This window comes from Haliotis cracherodii, unplaced genomic scaffold (assembly GCF_022045235.1).
Source record: "Haliotis cracherodii isolate W230 unplaced genomic scaffold, xgHalCrac1.p SCAF_4, whole genome shotgun sequence".
Classification (NCBI taxonomy): Eukaryota; Metazoa; Mollusca; class Gastropoda; order Lepetellida; family Haliotidae; genus Haliotis; species Haliotis cracherodii.
In genome coordinates, this window is record NW_027266297.1 from 48,273,187 (window position 1) to 48,292,652 (window position 19,466).

At 39.7% G+C, this 19,466-nt stretch overlaps 1 protein-coding gene across 1 annotated transcript; it reads left to right on the plus strand.

Moving 5' to 3' along the window:
* Nucleotides 1-338: 338 nt before the first annotated feature.
* LOC139479455 (uncharacterized) lies at nucleotides 339-2,014 on the plus strand. The gene is made up of 2 exons (XM_071262303.1): nucleotides 339-992; nucleotides 1,277-2,014. Exons 1-2 carry the CDS (start codon nucleotides 339-341, stop codon nucleotides 2,012-2,014), a joined length of 1,392 nt encoding a protein of 463 aa, XP_071118404.1.
* Nucleotides 2,015-19,466: the final 17,452 nt, after the last annotated feature.

Sequence of the window (19,466 nt, forward strand, 5' to 3'; positions counted from 1 at the left end):
CTGCGAAGGTCACGGCAATCTTCGAAATGCCAACTCCAGATGACGTTCCATCACTCAGACGATTTCTAGGTATGGTCATGTACCTTGCCAAGTTTATTCCTCATCTCAGTGAGAAAGCAGCACCCTTGAGAGAACTGCTACAGAGCGACATTCAGTGGCACTGGAATCAAACTCACCAACAGGCCCTGGATTGTATCAAGAGAGACATTTGTGAGCCCAACACACTACAGTACTATGATGTTAACAAACCCATCACACTAAGATGTGATGCCTCGAAGAATGGACTGGGTGCAGCTGTACTCCAAAGCGGTCGTCCCATTGCTTAGGCCTTACGGGCTATGACGAAAACACAAGTAAACTACGCCCAGATCGAAAAAGAACTCCTGGCAATTGTGTTTGCCTGTGAGAAGTTCCATGATTATATCCTTGGAAAAGATGTCACAGTAGAGACTGATCACCAGCCTTTGATCAGCATATACAAGAAAGCTCTCTTTGCTGCACCGGCGCGATTGCAAAGAATGCTTCTGCGTTTGCAACAGTACGACCTGAAGTTAGTCTATAAGAAGGGCGAAGAACTTCATGTTGCGGACACACTGTCGAGAGCCTTCTTGAAAGATGACTCAAATATACCTGACTATGAGGAATTTGAGGTAATTACAGTTTTACCCATGACAGATGCCAGAAGTGAGCAACTTAAGGCTGAAACTGGTCGTGATCCGGAACTTGTATTAATTCGCCAATATGTCAAACATGGCTTGCCACAGTACAAACGAGATGTACACCAAGAGGCATGGAAATATTTCTCGTTCAGAGATGAAATCACAGAAAGTGACAACATTCTCTTTAAAGGAGACAAAGTCATTGTCCCTACATCACTGTGGCATGACTACACGAAACATATTCATCAAGGACACCTCAGTGCCGAGCGGTGTAAAGGAAGAGCAAGAGATGTCCTGTATTGGTGTAACATGAACTCTGACATTGAACAGTGGGTAGCTGAATGTGCAGTGTGCAACAGCTGCAAATCTCAACAGCAGAGGGAGCCTCTCAAATGTCATGAGATTCCTACCAGGCCTTGGCAAATACTTGCATCAGATCTATTCACTTGGAACTCAACCGAATACCTTGTGCTTGTTGATTCATACTCTGGTTGGATAGATATGAACACTCTGAACACAACTACCTCTGCAGCTGTAATAAGAAAGCTAAAAGGGCACTTTGCTAGGTTTGGTGTGCCAGACACTCTTCTGACAATGGGCCCCAATTCTCATCACAGGAGTTTGCATTATTTGCTAAAACATGGGGATACACACACAAAACGAGCAGTCCAGGTTATCCACAGAGCAATGGACTTGCTGAAAAGGCAGTACAGTCTGCCAAAAGAATTTTGGAAAAATCAAGTAGAGATGGCAGTGACCCATACCTTGCCATACTCAACCAGAGAAATACACCCCGAGATCAAGTCCTGGGATCGCCTGCCCAACGACTCATGTCACGCAGAACCAAAACTGAAACTCCCATGTCGTCCAAGCTACTGTCACCAGTTATTCGAAAACCATCGAGGATCTACAAACGCCTTGTAGAAAATATAAGGCAACAAAAACAGTATTTCGACAAGACAGCAAAACTGCTGCCTAGACTTGAACCTGGTGACAAAGTGAGAATTCTAACAAATAATGGATTTGATAGACTAGGACTAGTAAGACAACTGGATCAGTCACCCAGATCCTACATCATATCTTCGGAAGGTAAAGACCTAAGAAGGAACAGAAGACAACTCTCATTCACACATGAGAAAACACCAGTGAAGCTGATGTCCCCACCTGAGGAATATACACTCAACACAAAAGACACTGAAACAAAAGTTACAAAGACTAACATGAGACAAGAAATGACAACAAAGAGAAGTGAAGACACAAGACCTATGGTGGTGCCAGAAAACAACACACAACCTAACATGACAGTTACCAGGAGTGGCAGAATTGTGAAACCAAATCACAAATACCTTGATTGACACTCAACTGTATTAAATGATAAATGCCTTTAAGCAAGATTTAAAGACATTTCATTATGACCAGTAGACTTCAACAGTATTATTTAACTAGAAAGTGTTTTTACTCGTAAAAACATATGTCTCCCCCCACTCCCCTAACCCCCATTCATTCGTTTACTTCACGTTAAACCCCATCTCTTCATTCCCACCCTCCATTACTATATAACAGAGACAAAAATAGAACTCCTAGAAATTTCAAACAACTAATGGGCACCACTTCAGGACTTGGTTAATATGTTACAACTTCATGAAATAATATTGAACAATTTTTGAGTTATGGTCCGGAAACAAAGCTTACCCCCATTCAGAGTCTATGTTCAAGTTATCTTGGTTAATATTTAAAGTCACATCGGCACTATTTCAGCCATATCGTGACTATCAAGGGTTAATTTTTATAAATACAATTAAACTGATATAAATCTGCCAACAAAGGACAGTAAAAGTACTAGACTTATCACAGAAAAAGATTTTAAAACTAGTATCGGATCATAAAAAAGGAATAACACTTATACATAACAATAACATGATAAAAAACGGGCTATAGATCGCCAGCCCCTGAAGGGAGATCACCATACTGGGGACCATGGGGACTTACGGTACCTTGGCTACCTGCATGGACCCCAGCAGGATTTACATCATCCCTTCAAGTGTTGACGATTATTGGCAGAGTTAGCCTAACATCTTAAAATGACACATTTTCTACGATAATAAACACGGTAGTTCTAACTTTACCTTGAAAGAAGTGGAACTTATGTACCCTCTCAGGAGGACAATAATTTTACAGTACTTTAACCCCCCTCGAGGATACAGCCACTAACATTCTCAGTTGCTTATTTAATCTACCAATCATAAAACATTTATATTTCACAAAACACAATCAAAATTTTGCAAACAACTCTATTTCCTTTAAAAAAAACAATGATTAAACGAGAATTGATACTGCTAAAAAGATCCTTAATAGATGACGATTTGAAATAATTATCCCTTATGATGGAAAAATCAATGCAGTCAAGCAGGACATGCTTATAATCACTGTATGGGATAAGAAGTGGTGTCACAGATTTGTTGAGTGCTGCTTTTGCAGCAGCATCAGCCATTGTGTTACCAATGATACCAACATGGCTTGGTAACCAACAAAAGACGATGTCATATTGGCCAGTAGCAAGATTATTAATTAATTCGAGAATTTGGATTAAAAGTGGATGTTTCGAAGACATATTTTTTTATCGCCTGAAGGCACAAAAGTGAATCAGAAAAAAATAATGAATTGTTTATGTTTAGATTGATTACTGACATATTTTAGGGCTGTTAAAATTGTGTGCGCTTCTGCTGTGAATATTGAACTGCTATCAGGTAATCGTGGATGGTCACTTGAAAATGGCTTTAAATTTTCTAAAGCCAAGACAAATTGTATACATTTTTGTTGCAAATATAAACCACATCAAGACTGTACTGTATTTGGATGGCACACCTATCAAAATTGTAAAGGAAGCCAAATTCCTGGGACTTATTTTTGATAGCCATTTGACATTTAAACCCCATATCAAATACCTTAAAGCTAAATGCCTGAAGGCACTCAATTTGTTAAAAGTCGTTTCCAATTCATAGTGGGGAGGTGATCAGAAGACCCTCCTCCAACTATATAGATCTCTCATACGTTCAAAACTGGATTATGGCTCCATCGTTTATGAGGGAGCATGCAAAAGCAATTTAAAAATTCTGGATTCTATACATCACCAAGGACTATGGCTCTGCCTTGGATCCTTCAGAACTTCTCCCAGTTTATATGTAGAGGCTGATACACCGTCACTAAAACTCAGACGTCTAAAATTATCTTTACAGTATATTACCAAATTATCTTCAAATCAGTCAAACCCTGCATATGATTGCGTTTTTCATTCCCTATATGGGGACCTCTACCAAAAGAAATCTTCTCTTATTCCCCCCCTCTTGGAATAAGGTTGAAAACTGCAATTTCTGATGCGAATTTACACCTTGAAAATATTTCTCCTTACCGCCTATTGTCTTCACCTCCTTGGCAACTGATAAAGCCAGAGGTAGACCTGACACTAACAAAATTAAAGAAATCGAAAACTAATCCACTAATTTATCAACAAGAATACCATCAACTGAGAACTAAATATGATACATACAAATCTATGTTTACAGATGGATCCAAGGATGGTGACACAGTTGCTAGCGCTACTATCATTGGATCCAGAGCGATATCGTTCAGGTTGCCACATGACAGTTCCATTTTCACTGCAGAATCACACGCCATCTTAACAGCTCTTAAATACATTCAAAATCAATCTAAGCATAAGCAGTTCATAATATGTCCAGTACACATCCACTTTTACTCGATATTGTCGGCCATGCAGGAAGCAAAGGTACTGTAAGTCCCCATGGTCCCAGGTGTGGTGATCTCCATTTAGTTACTGACGATCTCTAGCCCATTTTTATATTGTGTTGTTCCTTAATACTTAATGCTTTTAAATGTTCCGCAACTAGTTTTAAATCTTATCTGTGATATTCTAGTTCTCATACTGTCCTTCGATGACAGATTTTTATAAAGTTTAAATATATACATATTCATCAGAGACCATATAATATTCTATTATATGGTCTCTGTATTCATGTATAACTTCTCGTCATGATATGGCTGAAATATTGCCGATGTGACGTAAAGCATTAACTCACTCACTCACTCACTCACTCACTACTCAAATTATATAATGATTATATAATGATCTAGCTACTGGCCAATACGACATCCCTTTTTGTTGGTTACCAAGCCATGTTGGCATCGTTGGTAACACAATGGCTGATGCTACTGCTAATGCAGCACTCAACAAATCTGTGACACCACTTCTAATCCCATACAGTGATATTAAACCCTTGATTAGATCGTACATCAGAGATCTAATGCAAATGAAGTGGGACACCCAGGTAGGTATTAATAAATTACATAACATTAAACCAAATATCGGTTACACCTACTTGGGTTGTCAGTCCAGATTTGAGGAGGTCAGTTTACGAAGATGTCGTATTGGCCATACACACTACACCAATGAATATTTATTGAAAGTGAGGATCCTCCGTTCTGCATCCCTGTTGATGAAAGAATCACAGTCAAGCATGTCATTTTTCCATCACAAGGGATAAATATTTCAAAGATAAATCTATGAAGGATCTTTTCAATAATATCAGTTCTCATTTAATTATTGGCTTTTAAAAGAAATAGAGTTGTTACATTTGGCCTCATCCAAATCCTGCCCTAGATATGAACGAGAAACAAAAGTTAAAAAAATGAAACACACAAATAACATATCTTACTTTGAAGCTAAAATGTTGGTCCCTGCTCAAAATCATTCTACTATTATGTACTCAGCTGCAGTTTCCTCTCAACCTTCAATTTCCTCTATGGCCCCTGTTGTCAGACCTTCAATGGTCTCGACTTCATGCCAAACTTCACTATCTTGGATGGATAAACAGCTCATCCTTGATGAACAAACTCAGATCTCTCCAGCTTTGTACACTTTAGCTACATCAGCTTCTCAGACAGACGTTGTAGCAACGCAGCCAACATCGGATTCAACTTCAGACCCAACATCCAATCCATCATCTGAACCTGAATCCGTCAAGGAAACAGTCCAGGACAAAGCCCACCTTTCAAAAAACAAAAAACAAACAAGCAATCAAAAAAAAAGGCCTGACACTCAGTTATTCCCTGTAAAGGTTCATAATCAGTTTGAACCTTTGGAGATGGAGGTCAGTCCTTCACTCCCAGTCCATGGGAGTGGTCCCCATCCCGGTCCCTATCTCCAATTGAGCCACCATGAACAGCTCAAATACCCTTATTCAGTGGAATTGTAGAGGACTAAAGACTAATTTCAATGATTAACAGTTATTGATTCAAGATTTTAAACCTTCCGCATTTTGTTTACAGGAAACCTATTTCAAAGATACCGATCACCTTGATATATGACAATATAATTCGTATAATTTCTTTTCTCCTCCAGGGCCTTAAGCCACTGGAGGGTCTTCAATCTTGGTGGAGCAGGGTGTCATCCACAGCCGTGTTTCTCTGAATACTCCACGGCAAGCTATTGCTGTCCGTGTGACATTGCACATTGTTATAACCTTGTGCTCTCTCTATGTTCCCCCGTCTTCTACTCTAAATCAGGTTGATCTCAAGGCACTTTATGATCAGCTACCTAAGCCCTGCATCATCATGGGTGATTTGAATGAACACAACCCCCTATGGGGAAGTGCACATTCTAGCAGTAAAGGTAAAGTATTGGAAGATTTTATTTCAAACAACAATTTATATCTTTTTAACGATAATTCCAACACTTATTTACATCCTGGTACAGGAACATACTCTTCACTGGATTTGTCCATGACGGACTCTGTTCTGCTGAATGAGTTTGAATGGTCAGTTCATGACGACCTGTGTGGAAGTGACCATTTTCCAACCATTCTCAAAGCTGTACTTCCATCCGATGTCCCTCCATCGTCACGATGGAACTTTACTAAAGCCAACTGGCCTTTATTTGAAATACTTTCATCTGACAATTTAAAACCTGATCTGTTTACGGATGTTCCTGACCCTGTACAACTGTTCTCTGCTGAACTTAACAAAATAGCTGATGCATGTATCCCTAAGTCCTCTACAATTCCACACATACGTAAACCATGGTTTACTGCTGACTGCAAACAAGCTCGGAAGGCTGGGAAAAAGGCTGAACATTATTTCCGTCGCCATCCTATGGTACATAACTTAAATACTTTCAAAATTTTAAATGCTAAAGCCAGGCGCACCTTTAAACAAAGCAAACGCCAATCTTGGCGGGCTTATGTTTCAAAGATAAACTCACGTACGCCTATGTCGAAAGTATGGAACATGATCCAAAAAATCAAAGGTAAGGGTTCTAAATCTAGCATTCACCATCTTAAAAATGGGGATGAATTATTGACGGATACTTCAGATATTGCAAATAAACTTGGTGAAACTTTGGCTACACATTCTTCCTCACATAACTATGTACCCCAATTTCAAAAGTATTAAAAACAGCAAGAAAAGAAAACTATTAATTTTAAATCTGATAATGGGGAAGATTATAATGAAATATTTTCAATTCATGAGCTTCTTACTGCCCTTGGGCAAGCTCATGACACTGCTACCGGAGCTGATAATATACATTATCAACTTCTGAAGCACTTACCAGAAACATGTTTAGAAACCCCCCTATTAATATTTGACGACATTTGGACATCTGGAAACTTTCCATCATCATGGCATGATGCCATAGTTGTTCCCATACCCAAACCTGGTCGGGATCATAATGATCCCTCAAATTATAGACCTATTTCATTGACCAGCTGCGTTTGCAAAACCATGGAACGCATGGTCAACAATAGATTAACATGGTACTTGGAATCTAATAATCTAATTACTAATATTCAGTGTGGATTTCGGAAAAATCGAAGTACTGTTGACCATTTGGTTAGATTGGAGTCATTCGTTAAGAATGCCATCATTAACAAGCAGCATGCAGTGTCTATCTTTTTCGATCTAGAAAAAGCAAACGACACTACATGGAAACATGGTATTTTAAAAGATTTACATGATTTTGGATTGAGAGGCCGTTTGCCTCAATTTATATCCTAGTTTTTATCAGACAGACGATTTCAAGTTTGTGTGGGTTCTACCCTGTCTGATCATTATAATCAGGATCAGGGTGTTCCACGAGGCAGTATTTTGTCGGTCACATTTAGTATTAAAATAAATAGCTTATCTAAGGTTTTAAACGATTCAGTTGATGGATCTCTATTCGTGGATGATTTTAATATTTCATGCCGTGGTAAAAATATGAATACTGTCGAAAGGCAACTACAATTGTGTCTAAATAAAATCCATAAATGGTCATTAGAAAATGGTTTTAAATTTTCCAAATCTAAAACAAACTGTATCCACTTTTGCAGAAGATACAAACCACATAAAGACCCAGAACTAGTTTTAGATGGCACTCCTATTAAAGTTGTAAAGGAGGCCAAGTTTTTGGGCATAATTTTCTATCATCATTTGACCTTCTTACCGCACATCAAGTATTTGAAAAATAAATGACTGAAAGCACTTGACTTGCTTAAAGTTGTTTCAAATTCCAAGTGGGGAGGAGATCAGATGACCCTCCTCCAACTTTACAGAGCACTTATCCAATCTAAACTGGATTATGGCTCCATCATCTATGGTGAAGCCTGTAAAAGTAATTTAAAATTACTGGATACAATTCATCATCAAGGTCTGAGACTTTGCCTTGGTGCCTTCAGAACTTCACCCATTAATAGTCGTTATGTCGAGGCTGACGAGCCATCCCTAAAACATCGTCACATTAAATTGTCTTTACAATATATCTCGAAATTACAATCCAATAACGCGAATCCAGCATATGACTGTGTTTTTAATCCCCTTTACGAAAATCTCTACAATAAAAAATCATCTCTTATCCTACCACATGGAATAAGAATACAATCTCATATTTCTGCTGCTAAAATAAATCTTGAAAATATAGCCCCCACCCAGCTTTTGTCTTCTCCACCATAGCAGTTAGTGAAACCAGAGGTGGACCTCACCTTAACTAAACTAAAGAAATCTGAAACAAACCAGCTGATTTATCAACAACAATATATGAATTAAGAAACTCATATGATAATTACAAATCAATCTTTACAGATGGATCTAAGGATGGTGAAGCTGTTGCCAGCGCCACTGTCACTGGATCCAGGACTATCTCATCCAGATAACCTGATTTATCATATAATGGGTAGGTTTCTCGGCAGGATAAAGCCAACGGATAAAAACGATATCCGTTGGGGTCATATGCGGATAGAGATGCAAATATCAAAGGTCAAGTAGGGACTACATTCAGTGTTTATAAACAAACATGGCGTCGCACTTGTCATCGGCGATCGAGTCAGAATTAACCATCGTGAATCTGGATAAACTACAGGGATAATTGATACAATTATTAAAAAAAACAGTCTTATATACTGAAAGTCAGTGTCGAACTGCGACGTAACTAAGGCATTTTATAAGTATGGGCAACTTTGGAGATATAAATTTCGAAACGATTTTGCGAGGGCATTAGGCCCAGCCAAGCGGGATCAGAAGCCATGTCTGTGCTTGTAGAACTCTGCGGCTTGAAACCTTTTCCACAAATAAAAATAGTTGGGTTTAGGCAAAATATGGGCAACAATGCAGTTTACCGGGCGCAGCCCGAGCTCTACCATCCGCTCAATTACCGCGCTATAGTGCCACCGCTGTCTCGTTATACCGTTACCGTGCCTCACGCTCTGGTGACTCTCGCTTCACGATCCGAAATATGTATGAATTGTTACCTTGTTTCGTTTTGGCGCTGTGTATACATCTGACTACACTTCTTAACGTTATGACAGAACAGACCGACTGTGAACAATCACTGGCCGTGATGTCTCATAGACTAGGGTTAAAGTAGCTTCCCTTTGACAAAGGGCAGTTACTCTAGCAGACAGACCGATGGATTGTCGCGAAAGGCAAGTAAAAACAATTGTTGTTTTGCGTATATGTTGCTTCGCCACTGTATTAGAAACAGATTTCAGTTTGAACTATATTGGCTACTGTCACTGTCCGACTGACACATCACCTACCCTGTGACGTAATAAATAGTAATGCGCGCATTCCAGGAAAGCTCGCAATGTTTAGGTAATGTTTGTGAGTGAGGGGAAGCGATTTTCAAGCACAGAATTGAGGAATGACATTATATGATAAAGAGGTTATCACGCTTGTGTGTTTAGGGATGGTAAATATCCTGTATCAGGAATAAACACTATGTATTTAGCTCGCCAAGGCTCGCTAAATACAATGTTTATTCCTAATGCAGGATATTTACCATCCCCAAACACACTCGCGTGATAACCTCTATAATTGTTCTATTTTTACAGCTGAAGCCAATGCCATTCTAGTAGCTCTCAAATATATCAGTAAACAGTCAAAATATCAGAAGTTTATCATTTTTTCTGATTCTCTTTCGTGCCTGCAGGCTATTCTTAACATGTCATATAAACATCCACTTTTAATCGAAATAATGGAATTGTTTAATGCTCTTGCTACTGGACAATATGACATTGTTTTTTGTTGGTTACCCTGCCATGTCGGAATAACTGGTAACACAATGGCTGATGCAGCTGCAAAAGCAGCGCTCAACAAATCTGTGACACCACTTCAAATCCCATACAGTGATATTAAACCTGTTATTAGATGTCACATTAAAGATCTCATGCAAAAGAAGTGGGACACCCAAGTAGGTATCAATAAATTACATGAAATTAAACCAAATATCGGTTATACCTACTTGGGTTGTCAGTCCAGATTTGATGAGGTCATTATGTGACGATGTCGTATTGGCCATTCAAGGTATACTAATGAATATATATTGAAAGGTGAGGATCCTCCATTCTGTATCCCTTGTGATGAAAGAATCACAGTCAAGCATGTACTGCTTGACTGTATTGATTTCTCTATCACAAGGGATAAATATTTCAGTGCAACATCAATTATGGATCTTTTTAATAATGTTGCGTCTCATTTTAATAATTAGCTTTTTAAAAGAAATTGAACTGTTTGATAAATTTTGAATATGTGCACATAGTTAATATTTTACTGTATCAGTAGTGTTTAACTTGTAACTGAGATTGTTAGTAGCTGTATCCTCAAAGGGGGTTAAAGTACTGTAAAATTATTGTCCCCCCCACCCCCCCACCGAGAGTCTATGAAAGACCACATCATTCAAAGTAAGTTTATTCCTACAACCGTTTTAGTCGTAGCATACTTGTTTGTTTTAATTTAGCTAAACTTGATGATAATTGCCAGCGGCTAAGGGATGGAGTAAATCCTGCTTGGGAACCGTGCAGGTAGCAGAAGTATTGTAAGTCCCCACGGTTCCTAGTATGGTGGCCTACCTTTAACTGCTGGCGATCCCTAGCCCCGTTTTTATACTGTATTGTTATTTATGTTGATATCTTTTTTTATGGTTAAATACTAGTTTTAAAATCTACATCTGTGATAATCTAGTTATTTTACTGTCCTTTGACGAGAGGTTTTATCATAACATTGTATGTATTATTACTGTCTAACTTGATTTAGTCACGATTTGGCTGAAATATTACCGATGTGACTATAAATATTCACTCACTCACTCACTCTTATACCATACAGTGATTTTAAACCTGTCATTAGATGTTTCATCAGAGATCTCATGCAGAAGAAGTGGGAGACCCAAGTGGGTATAAGTAAATTACATGCAATAAAAGCAAATATCGGTTATACTTACTTGGACTGTCAGTCCAGATTTGAAGAGGTCATTTTAAGACAATGTCGTATTGGCAGTATTCACAGTATACTCATGAATATATTTCAAAAGGTGAGGATCCTCCATTCTGCATCCCTTGTGATGAAAGAATCACGGTCAAGCATAATTTTTCCATCACAAGGGATAAATATTTCAAAGTATCATGGGCACTCGTGAAGAGCAACCTCCCCGTGGTGAATGCTGGGTAACGCTAATCATGCTAATAGCTCTTTCCCCGTGTGGACTCGGGGTAGAATATTTCCACAGCACCCCATTGCTGGTCGTAAGAGGCGACCAAAGTGGGCAGCCCGTTTGCCGTGCGTTGCGTCCCTGTGTCGGCGGAGGACAGGAGTCTGGTAGTTGAGGGCACTGGTTCCTGGAACTCTGTTCCTTTGCCTAACACACTACTTCGACCCTTACTTCGCCTAGACGGGTGGTAAGATGGGCCCGGTCTTATCAATCGGCTGGTCATGCCAGGCCCTGTGCGTAATATTGTGTATGCACACCTGTGTTGTATTTAATGTATATTTTGGTCTTGGCCATGCATAACTTGTATGAATTAACAATTTTGGATGGAATAAATTGCCTAGAGTCTTACGCCAGAAGTCATAGCTATTCAAGTCATATTTGCTGGAGTATAACATCCCTGTATCCCTGGTGTTTGCATCCTGGATATCTGGTGCAATATAACACTGTCCTTGTTGACACTCGATGGCGGCCGGGGAACAGGGGTGCTGAATTATATTCTTTTCATCATGGCTCAACAACAATCTGGTTCTTCTCGAAATGAAAAAAAGAGACGTTTAGAGGAAATTGAAATTACAACTGGACTGGTTTCTCAAAATATTGATTCCTGGGCTCGATTCCTGGTTATTGAGGCTGCTGACAAACTACCCATCAAATTAAATCCTTTTGCTATATCTAAAGCTGTGTCTGGGATTTGCGGTGAGGTCAAGAACGTCACCCGTCTCCGTAGTGGATCGCTTCTGGTGGAGTGTGCACCGAGACAGCAATCTCTCAATCTTTTATCTATCTCCACCATTGCCAATATTGAGGTTGCTGTGTCTGTGCACAGAACATTAAATTCTTGTCGAGGCATTGTTCGTGACAGGGCTCGTTGTCTGTCCGACATGTCTGAAGAAGACATCGTTACAGAGTTGGGAGACCAGGCTGTTACTGAAGAAAGACAGTGTCATCACAAACACAAATACTTATCTCATGATGTTTGCCCATACATCCCTTCCACAGTCAATTAAAGCAGGTTATTTCCACATCGGAGTGGATGTGTATGTCCCCAATCCGCTCCGATGCTACAAGTGCCAACATTTCAGTCACGGTTCCAAATCCTGTCGTAACTCTGTGGTATGTCATCGCTGTGGTGACAGCCATGAGAGCTCTGACTGTGATCATGATTTGAAGTGTGCAAACTGTTCTGGCCCACATGTTGCTTCGTCAAAATCTTGCCCTGTGTGGCAAATGGAATCTAAAATAATGAAACTCAAATGTGAAAGAAACATATCCTACCTGGATGCCAAAAAACTATTTAAAGATCAGACCACGACTCCATCTACCATTTCCTACTCTGCTGCAGTCTCCCGCTCTGTAGCAACATCCTCTATTTCGTGCCAGACTGACTTGACATGGGTCAAGTCAGAAAAACCTGTTGCTACTATTCAACTCACTGAACATATTCCTGCCACTCAATCTAGTTCAGGATCTCAAACCATGACTCAATTGTCCAACATAATACAGTGGAATTGCAGAGGACTTAGGCATAATTTTAATGAGATACAATTATTAATACAGGATTTTCAACCGTTAGCATTGTGTCTTCAGGAAACATACCTGAAAACTACAGATCAGTTCACCTTACGACAGTACAATGACTATCATTCATTTTCTCCTCCAGGAGATAAAGCAACAGGAGGCTCTACTATCTTGGTGCGACAGGGGATAATACATAGTCCTGTCCCTCTTAATGCCAATCTTCAAACTGTTGCTGTTCGTCTGACTCTGCACATTGCTTTTACGCTGTGCTCTTTGTATATTCCACCTTCTTCTGATCTTCGACAGTCTGATCTTCAAAGTCTGTATGACCAGCTCGCAAAGCCCTGCATCATCATGGGTGATCTGAATGGACACTACCCGCTTTGGGGAAGTGCAAATACAAGTTCTAAAGGAAAAATCATTGAGGAATTTATTTCTGACAACAACCTGTGTATATTTAATGATGATTCTGCCACATATTTACATCCAGCCACTGGCTCGTATTCTGCCCTCGATCTGTCACTCACAGACTCAAACTTGTATAATGAATTTGCATGGTCAGTCCATGATGACCTCTGCGGGAGAGATCATTTTCCCACTATACATAAAACTGTTAATCCTACTGATGAACCACCATCATGCAGGTGGAACTTTACCAAGGCTAATTGGTCCTTATATAAGGTACTGTGTACTGACAAAATAAAACATGATATTTTTCAGAATATTTCAGATCCGATACAGTTGTTTTCGGATTTACTAAATGACATTGCTGACCAAACCATTCCTAAGTCCTCTGCGAATCCCCATATTTGTAAACCATGGTTTACTAATGACTGCAAACAGGCCAGAAAGTGTAGGAAGAAAGTAGAAAAATATTTTCGCCGGCATCCTACAGTCCATAATTTGGATATGGTTAAAATTACAAATGCCAAGGCACGACGTGCTTTTAAACACAATAAGCAACAATCTTGGAGGAACTATGTCTCCAAAATAAATTCCTGTACACCCATTTCCAGGGTGTGGAATATGGTTCAGAAAATAAAAGGCAAAGGCTCAAAATCTTCTGTTCATCATCTTAAGGATGATGATACGTTATTAACGGATAAAACTGACATCGCAAATAAGCTTGGAGAAACATTAGCAAAACATTCTTCAACATCTAATTAGGCACTCATGAAGAGCAGCCTCCTCATGGTGAGTGCTGGGTAGTGCTAATAGCTCTTCCCCCGTGTGGGGAAGAATATTTCCACAGCACCCCATTGCTGGTCGTAAAAGGCGACCGAATTGGGCAATCTGTTTACCATGGGTTGCGCCCCTGGGTCGGCGGAGGACGGAAGTCTAGTGGTTGAGGGCACTGGTTCCAGGAAAAGCGTTCCTTTGCCCAATACACCACTTCGACCCTTACTTCGCCTAGACGGGTGGTAGGATGGGCCCGGTCCTATCAATCGGCTGGTCATGCCGAGCCCTGTGCATTAACATTGTATTACACAAATTTGGAAAAAACTTAAAATATATAAACATTTGCTTTGAATCTGTTTTTATCTTTGACAAATTCATTGAATTTGAAATGTTTCATTTACAATGTAAACGCAATTTGTATTGAACAAATATGTTATATTGTATATTTTTGGGTCTTGGTCACTCACTAAATTATTGATATTCACTACCTGTTGAAATATAATGATTAAATTGATTTAAAATGATTTATTGCCTAGAGTCAAATATGCCCAGAAGGCGGTGGCTCATAGGCCAATCTGGTAGATTTTCAATTAATTCTTCTGCTTGGGTATACCACCTCAGTATCCTTGGTGCTGCCAGTTGGATGCCCACTGGTATTAAGCATTGTCTTTATGACACTCCGTGGTGGGTGGGGAGCTGGGATGGTGAACCATATTACGAATCAACATGGCACAAACAAACAAAACCAAACGTGCACTAGATGATTCCTCTGATGAGGAAAATACTTTTTCGAAGAATTCTTCGAACAGCTGGTCTAGATTTTTAGTGGTTACTGCTGCTGATGGTATGCGATTGAAGCTTAACCCGTTTGCCATTTCTAAGGCGATTTACGGCATTGCAGGCGATGTTCAGGATGTAAAAAAAATTTGTTCAGGATTTCTACTAATTGACTGTAAAAGTGCAAAACAATCTACTTTATTGCAAGCTGTCAAACATTTGGTTTTTGTTCCTGTGGTAATTTCCCCACACAAGACTCTCAATTACAGCAAAGGGATTGTAAGAGACAGGGAACGTTGTCTCTGCGATATGACAGAGACTGAAATTGCAGATGAGCTACATGATCAAGGAGTTACAAACGTCAAACGTTTCACATATAAAAGAGATAATCAGATCTTCAAATCAAACACCTATCTCATGACGTTCTCAAAACCAGCTCCTCCTAAAAATATCAAAGCAGGATATTTCAACATCGAAGTGGACAAATTCATTCCCAACCCACTTCGATGTTACAAATGTCAGCAGTTTGGGCATGGTGCACAATCATGCAAAAATCGCAAACTATGCCATCAATATGGAGAAAATGACCAAGACACAGATGACAAATGTACGAAAACCCCTCACTGTGCAAATTGTTCTGGCGATCATGTAGCCTCTTCAAAGACATGTCCCAAGTTCCAACTTCAGCTTCAGATCGTTCAGCTGAAACACGAGAGAAACATACCCTTCCTGAAGCGAAACGTTTCGTTCTACAATCTGCCTCGACGACCACAGCTGTGTCATACTCGGCAGCTGTGACTCGCACATCCTCTAGATATGTCACGTCTGTCCATTGCCAGACAGATATTACTTGGCTTTCAGCAGAAATGTATTCCCTGTTACGTTCAAGTACTTCTTCACAAACAAATGATGCGCCACATTCAGCGCCTGTGTCAACATCGTCAATGGCTCGTGCAACAACTCCAACACCTTCCCCTATTGTCAAAAATGTCAGCAAAAAAAATAGATTATTCAAAACAATCAGATCGTGTGCCAAAGAATCACTGCGACCCCATACAGATTTATAATCGTTTTGACACATTGGAGGACATGGATGTCTCTCCTCATCCCGAGCGCAACAGAAGTAAGTCGCCACGAAATGGGAGACGTAGATCTCCTGTTAACCCACCAATAACTTGAACATTATGAATCCACTGATTCAGTGGAATTGCAGAGGTCTCGGGACCAATTTTAATGAACTACATTTACTAATCCAAGATTTTACGCCGTCAGCAATCTGTCTCCAGGAGACATATCTCAAAGAGACTGACAACTTTGATTTGCGTCGGTATAGATCCTACCATTCGTTTTCTCCTCCAGGTGCTAAAGCTACTGGAGGATCTTCTGTTTTAGTGAAGCAGGGAGTGATCCACAGCCCTGTTTCACTTCATACCAATCTGCAAGATGTTGCAGTCCGACTGACTTTACATATAACATTTACTCTGTGTTCTCTATATCTTTCTCCATCTTCTGTGCTTCAGAAATCAGATCTTCAATCTCTGTACAATCAGCTACCTAAGACCTGTGTGATCATGGGCGATTTGAACGTCCATAACCACTTATGGGGAAGTGTTGACCATAATACCAAAGGAAAAGTCCTTGGAGATTTTATTTGCGACAACAACTTGTGCATTTTCAATGATGGATCAAATACCTATTCACATCCTGCTACTGGAACCTATTCCACTTTAGATCTGTCATTAACAGATTCAAATCTATTCAACGAAGGTCGGTCCATGATGACTTATGTGGAAGCGACCACTTTCCTTCACTATTAACAGCAAGTAATCCATCTGATGTTCCACCTACATCAAGATGGAACTTTACCAAGGCCAACTGGCCTTCTTTTCAGGAACTCTGCACAGACAGATTAAAACCTGATATGTTCAGGACCGTTACCGACCCAATTCAATTGTTTTTGGATAAGCTAAATGACATTGCTGATATAACCATCCCTAAGTCCTCTGCAAATCCACACATTCGAAAACCATGGTTTGATGATGAGTGCAAACAGTCTAGGAAGAGAAGGAAAAAGGCTGAGAATTATTTCCGCCGACATCCAACTGCCCATAATTTAAATCATGTTAAAATTACAAGTGCCAAGGCACGCCATACCTTCAAGCAAAATAAACGTAAGTCTTGGAGGAATTATGTCCCTAAAATTAATTCTCGTACGCCTATATCCAAGGTGTGGAACATGATAGCAAAAATTAAAGGTAAAGGCTCAAAATCAACTGTCCACCATCTCAAGGAAGGTGACCATTTATTAACAGATAAAGTGGACATTGCTAATAAATTGGGCGAGACGCTGGCCAAACACTCTTCATCGACAAATTATGATCCCAAGTTTCAACCATATCAGAAACAACAGGAAAAGAAGAGGGTTGATTTTACTTCTCAAAATGGAGAAGATTATAATGAGGTATTTTCGCTCCACGAGCTAAATACTGCACTTGGTCAAGGGCGACACTGCGACGGGAGATGATAATATTCATTATCAACTCCTGAAGCATTTACCTAATTCATGTTTAGAGACGCTTCTTGATACATTTGATCAGATATGGACGTCAGGAAATTTTCCTCCTTCATGGCGTAATGCTATAGTTGTCCCCATACCTAAACCTGGTAGGGACCATAGTGATGCATCTAATTATAGACCAATATCACTAACTAGCTGTGTGTGCAAAACCATGGAGCGAATGGTAAACAATCGACTGGTGTGGTACGTGGAAACTAATAATCTTATAAGTAACATACAATGTGGTTTCCGTCAGAATAGAAGTACCATTGACCATCTGGTACGTTTAGAATCCTTTGTCAAAAATGCAATTGTAAATAATCAGCATGCAGTATCAATTTTATTTAGAAAAAGCGTATGTTACCACTTGGAAGCATGGTATTTTAAAAGATCTACATAATTTGGGGTTAAGAGGCCGTTTGCCTCAATTTATATCTCAATTTTTATCAGACCGACAATTTCAGGTTCGTGTTGGTTCCACCCTGTCTGACCATTATAATCAGGATCAGGAAAAAATATGCTTACCATCGAGAGACAGTTGGAGCTATGTCTCAACAAAATCGAAAAATGGTGTCTTGAAAATGGTTTTAGGTTTTCATAAGCTAAGACCAATTGTATTCATTTTTGTAGAAAATACAAGCACCACAAAGATCCAGAACTATTTTTATATGGCACACCTATCAAGGTTGTAGAAGAGGCCAAGTTCCTGGGTCTCATTTTCGATCACCATTTAACTTTTAAGCTGCATATTAACTATCTTAAAACTAAATGCCTGAAGGCTCTAGATTTGTTGAAAGCTGTTGCCAACACGAAGTGGGGAGGTGATCAGTCAACTCTCCTACACTTTTATAGGTCTCTGATCCGCTCTAAATTAGATTATGGCTCCATCGTTTATGGTGGAGCCTGTAAGAGCAATTTACAAAAATTAGATTCCATTCACCATCAGGGCCTAAGACTATGTCTTGGCGCATTTCGAACGTCCTGTGGATAGCTTATATGTAGAAGCTGATGAACCATCGGTAAAGCAGCGGCGTATCAAATTATCGCTTCAATATATTGCAAAATTACGTTCTAACCCGTTAAACCCTGCATATAGCTGTATATTCCAACCCCTTTACGAAGACCTTTTTCATAGTAAGCCTAAGCTGGTCCCACCACTAGGCATTCGGATTCAACCCCACATTACAGCTGCACATATTGATTTAGATAATATTTCTCCTTTCAGGCTTCTGTCTTCCCCTCCTTGGCAACGTATTAGACCAGAGGTGGACTTGACTCTCACACAATTTACAAAACAAGACACCAATCAATTAGTAGATCAGCAAGAATATTTACAAGTTAGAGCTAAATACGAATCCCACCGTTCCATTTTTACAGATGGATCCAAGGACGGCAGCACAGTCTCCAGTGCTGCTGTCATTGGATCCAAAACCGTCTCATCTCGTTTACCAGACCATAGCTCAATTTTCACAGCTGAAGCCAAAGCAATATTAACTGCTTTGGAAAATATCCAAAAACAGTACAGTTGTAAAGGGTTCATCATCTTTTCAGATTCATTATCGTGTCTACAGGCAATCAAATCTAGCTCTTCACATCATCAATTCATTTTAGATATTTTAAAATTGTATAATGACCTTGCTACTGGCCAATACGACATCCGTCTTTTGCTGGTTGCCCAGTCATGTTGGAATCACGGGTAACACTATGGCTGATGCTGCAGCAAAGGCAGCTCTCAACAAATCTG

What these genes read in the sequence shown, in the direction of transcription:
- LOC139479455 (XM_071262303.1), top strand. Translation starts at nt 339, where the DNA reads ATGACGAAAACACAAGTAAACTACGCCCAGATCGAAAAAGAACTCCTG. An exon ending in ACTCTGACATTGAACAGTGG is followed by an intron (nt 993 to 1,276) that starts GTAGCTGAATGT and finishes TTCTCATCACAG; the next exon opens with GAGTTTGCATTATTTGCTAA.